At 30.0% G+C, this 2,654-nt stretch overlaps 1 protein-coding gene across 1 annotated transcript in view; it reads left to right on the forward strand.

Moving 5' to 3' along the window:
* The window catches only part of LOC107643105 (cytokinin dehydrogenase 2), a 3,540-nt gene extending 886 nt beyond the window's left edge, over nucleotides 1-2,654 (forward strand). The window contains exons 2-5 of the mRNA XM_016346673.2: nucleotides 691-818; nucleotides 1,088-1,354; nucleotides 1,460-1,731; nucleotides 2,206-2,654. Of these exons, the coding sequence (XP_016202159.1) occupies nucleotides 691-818; nucleotides 1,088-1,354; nucleotides 1,460-1,731; nucleotides 2,206-2,494 (956 nt within the window). The 3' untranslated portion in view covers nucleotides 2,495-2,654. The remainder of the gene's footprint in view (nucleotides 1-690; nucleotides 819-1,087; nucleotides 1,355-1,459; nucleotides 1,732-2,205) is intronic.

The raw sequence follows: 2,654 nt of genomic DNA on the forward strand, positions 1-2,654 counted from the left end.
TGTTTAGAAAATAATGTTTGAAGTGTAAATTTTTAAAAATTTATTTATTATTTTACTTTTTTTATAAAAAATAGAGTAATTAAATTTTTAACTTATTTTAATTTATTGTCAAATAAAATATAAAACATTAATTTTTATATTTTTAGTATCTTATTTTATCATGTTTTTAGAATTAATCTTAATGAATCATTTTATTTATGAATCTCACTAAGGAGTTAATAGAGTATTTGTACAATATGTACAATGGGCTATTTATTTGGCCCAATATAAGTTAAAAAATGAACATTAAAATAAAATACTACTAATTTTTTAAATACAATACACTCATACCATTTAGAATAACCATTCAGGTACCAGAAATAATAAACATCTGATATTTTAATGAATCGAATATTCCTAAACCCCTGTTGTATACAGTGTACAAATATTCCATTGACTCATTATACTTTCTCTTTATTTTATTTTACTAAATTTAAGTGAAGTTGTTGAAGACAACAGGCGTGATTCATTCAACATGTTTAGTTAAATTATTATCACCTAACGATTTTTTTAGTCAATTTTTCTTTTTCATTTGATTGGTTTACTTTTTGGGGGAAACGTGGAGTGTTCAGTTTAGTCATGTGTGTAAGCAAAATTTTATATACTTGTTTAAATATAAAATTCATGAATTGGATCTTGCGTCTTTGATAGGAAAAGGAGATCACGTGACTTGTTCTGCCAAAAAGAATTCAAAATTATTTTACGGTGTCCTTGGAGGTTTAGGACAATACGGAATAATCACCAGAGCAAGAATAGCTTTGGGTCCCGCTCCAGCAAAAGTAAGTATTATTTAACTGTTCTCGGCTATCAATTTTACGTGAAGTTAATTATTATTAAATTTTTATTGTTATATTTATTATAAGGTGAAAATTCAGGTACAATCAACTTCATGTGAGATTGATAGCTGAGAGTTGTTAGATGGTTTGATTGATTTGACTAAATTTTCATCTAACGACTTTCAACTATCAACTTTACGTAAAGTCGACTGCACCTGAATTTCCAACTTACTATAAACATTAATTAAGTTTTGGCGATGATTTTATTGCAGGTGAAGTGGCTCCGTTTGCTTTACACTGATTTCTCTGAATTTACTAAGGACGAAGAACACTTAATTTCAGTTCATGGAAGAAGTGGCAGCAATGGATTCGATTTCATACAAGGTTTTCTTAAGATAGAGCATTGGCCTGATGACCTTTCCTTTTATCCAATGGAAGATGTGCCTCGCATACATTCCTTAGTGTCCCAACATAACATCGTTTATATCTTAGAGCTTGCTAAATATTATGATGATAGTAATCAAGCCGACATTGACGAGGTAATAATTAATTATTTGTTAATCATTTTATAGTCACGCGTATATTTTCTTAGGAGCCACTAAATTAGTTATTTACCAGATGTTGATGTTTTTTTTTTCGAACAGGATGTGGAAAATTTGATAAAGGGGTTGAAATACGTTCCTACATTTAAGTTTGAAAGGGACGTATTGTACGAGGGTTTTCTAAATAGGTACAAATTTGTTGATCCTCTTCTTGCGGCACAAGGGCTTTCAGAGGCACCAAAATCTTGGTTGGATCTCTTTGTTCCAGGATCCAGAATTTCAGATATAAATGAAGGTGTATTCAAGGAAATTGTCTATAAGCAAAATATTACTGCCATTGGGATCATGTTAGTTTTTCCCATGAACAAAGCAAAGTAAGTTTTGTCACTAACAGAATCTAAAAGTGAAAAATTTAATTAAAGTATTAATTTTTTTAATTAATTTTTTAAAATTATTTTTTATCCTAAATTGTAAAATCTCCAAAAAAATAAAAATAATTAATATTGACTGATTTAAAATTAAGAGAAAAGGACAAATACGTCTCTGACCTTTTGTCCCGCGGACATTTTCGTCCTTAACCATTAAAAAATACTTTTAAGTCCTTGACCTTTACAAAACTTGGACGGATCAGTCCCTGACGGAGGCATTTGGACGGATTAGTCCCTGATAGAGGCATTTGGACGGAGGGACTGATCCGTCCAAATTTTGTGAAGATCAGGGACTTAAAACTATTTTTCAATGGTCAGGAACAAAAATGTCTGCGGGACAAAAGGTCAGGACCTATTTGTCATTTTCTCTAAAATTAATTATTTATATTTATTCTAATGCATATATTAATTAATTCACAGATGGAATGATAAAATGGCGGTGGCAATACCTGATGAAGAAATATTCTACCTTGTGAGTCTTCTACATTATGTTTCACCCGATAAATATGAAGCATCGAGTACTCTAAAATATCAAGTATTAGATTTCTGTAAAAATTCGGGTATTGGGATCAAAGCATATCTTCCAAAAAACAAAACTCACGAAGAATGGAAGGAGCATTTTGGACATAAATGGGAAAGTTTCAAAGATGGAAAAGATGAATTTGATCCCAACAGAATATTGGCTCCTGGACAAAAAGTTTTCAATTGAAAACAATAAAGAGAGGTTTCAAGTTTCAGTACGTCTTCTTTTAATTTTAAAGTAGATAGATAAATAAGCAATTTACCTAGTGTACTTTGGATATTAAATTTTAATGTATGCTCTTGTCACATGCACTCAATAAAATAACACATGCTCTTGTTTTATTTTA

The sequence above is a fragment of the Arachis ipaensis genome, chromosome B01 (assembly GCF_000816755.2).
Source record: "Arachis ipaensis cultivar K30076 chromosome B01, Araip1.1, whole genome shotgun sequence".
Taxonomy (NCBI): domain Eukaryota; kingdom Viridiplantae; phylum Streptophyta; class Magnoliopsida; order Fabales; family Fabaceae; genus Arachis; species Arachis ipaensis.